Source organism: Buceros rhinoceros, unplaced genomic scaffold (genome assembly GCF_000710305.1).
Source record: "Buceros rhinoceros silvestris isolate BGI_N320 unplaced genomic scaffold, ASM71030v1 scaffold35400, whole genome shotgun sequence".
NCBI classification, from domain to species: domain Eukaryota; kingdom Metazoa; phylum Chordata; class Aves; order Bucerotiformes; family Bucerotidae; genus Buceros; species Buceros rhinoceros.
The window spans coordinates 2,738-3,772 of NW_010390742.1; the positions used below are offsets into that span (position 1 = coordinate 2,738).

The 1,035-nt window shown below is 59.9% G+C and overlaps 1 protein-coding gene across 1 annotated transcript in view; it reads right to left on the reverse strand.

The window, feature by feature from the left end:
• Positions 1–333: 333 nt before the first annotated feature.
• SMYD5 (SMYD family member 5) overlaps positions 334–1,035 on the reverse strand; it is a gene marked incomplete at its 5' end in the record, with an annotated part of 7,142 nt that continues 6,440 nt past the window's right edge. Inside the window, one exon of the mRNA XM_010138968.1 lies at positions 334–675. Within this exon, the coding sequence (XP_010137270.1) occupies positions 537–675 (139 nt within the window). The remainder of the gene's footprint in view (positions 676–1,035) is intronic.

Below are 1,035 nucleotides of genomic sequence, written 5' to 3' on the forward strand. Positions count from 1 at the left end.
GCCTCATGGGTAGTGGGATGGGTGACAACATGCAGCTGCCAGTGACATCTCCACGCAGGGCCACTTGCTGCATCCCTGGGCGCGGTGGCTCCCGCTTGGGCACGTCCTCCTCCGGCTCTTTAGTGTGTAGACAGTGCTAATAGACATTAAATAGTACCCTCGTGCGCACACACACGCCTTCCCCTCGTCCCCGTGGGAATGGCTGTGCTCCTCCGCGCCCGCGGCCAGCACAGACACGGAAGTGACGATGTCTCAGGGCCTGGCTGGAGAAGGGCAGGGGCCAGCCAGCCCCTCCGGGCAACGGGATGCACCCGGGGGTCGTTGGCTCGCAGCCAGACACACACACGCACACACAAACACAATGAGGACAGGCGGGAGCAGGGCCTGCCTCCAGCTCCCCCGCTGCCCCACAGCACGTGGTCGCCCACCCGACCCCCCAACACAACCCTGTTTCGGTTATCTTAAAGCTGCCTCCTCGCAGAGGATCACCCCACCCCCCCGAAGTCCCTTCCCTCGCCTCTCAACCAGAGCCAGGATCAGACATCCGTCATCTCATCCTCCAGCTCAGCGTCATCCGTCTCGCCTTCGCCCTCCTCCTCTTCATCCGATGTCACGTCAGCATCGTCGGCTTGCGCCAGGCACTTGGGACACGAGCAGGTGAACAAGTAGTTCTCCCTGGGAGAAGGGAAAGAAGGAGACAGCGATAGCATCAAGATGGGCACAACCCCACCACCACTGCTGGGCAGGGGGTCGGGGACAAAACAGCCAGGAAGGAGCTAAATACAGAATCATTTTGGTTTAACCCTGGAACACTGTCCAGGGAGGTGGTGGAGTCCCCATCCCTGGAAGCGTTTAACGAACATGTAGATGTGGTGCTGAGGAACTTGGTTTAGGGACCCTGGCAGAACAGGGGGAATGGTTGGACTCAGTCTACAAGGGCTCTTCTAACCAGATGATTCTGTGATTCTATAAGCTCATCGAGTCTAACCCCTCCCCCAGCACTGCCAGGTCCCCACTAACCCCTGGCCCGCAGCA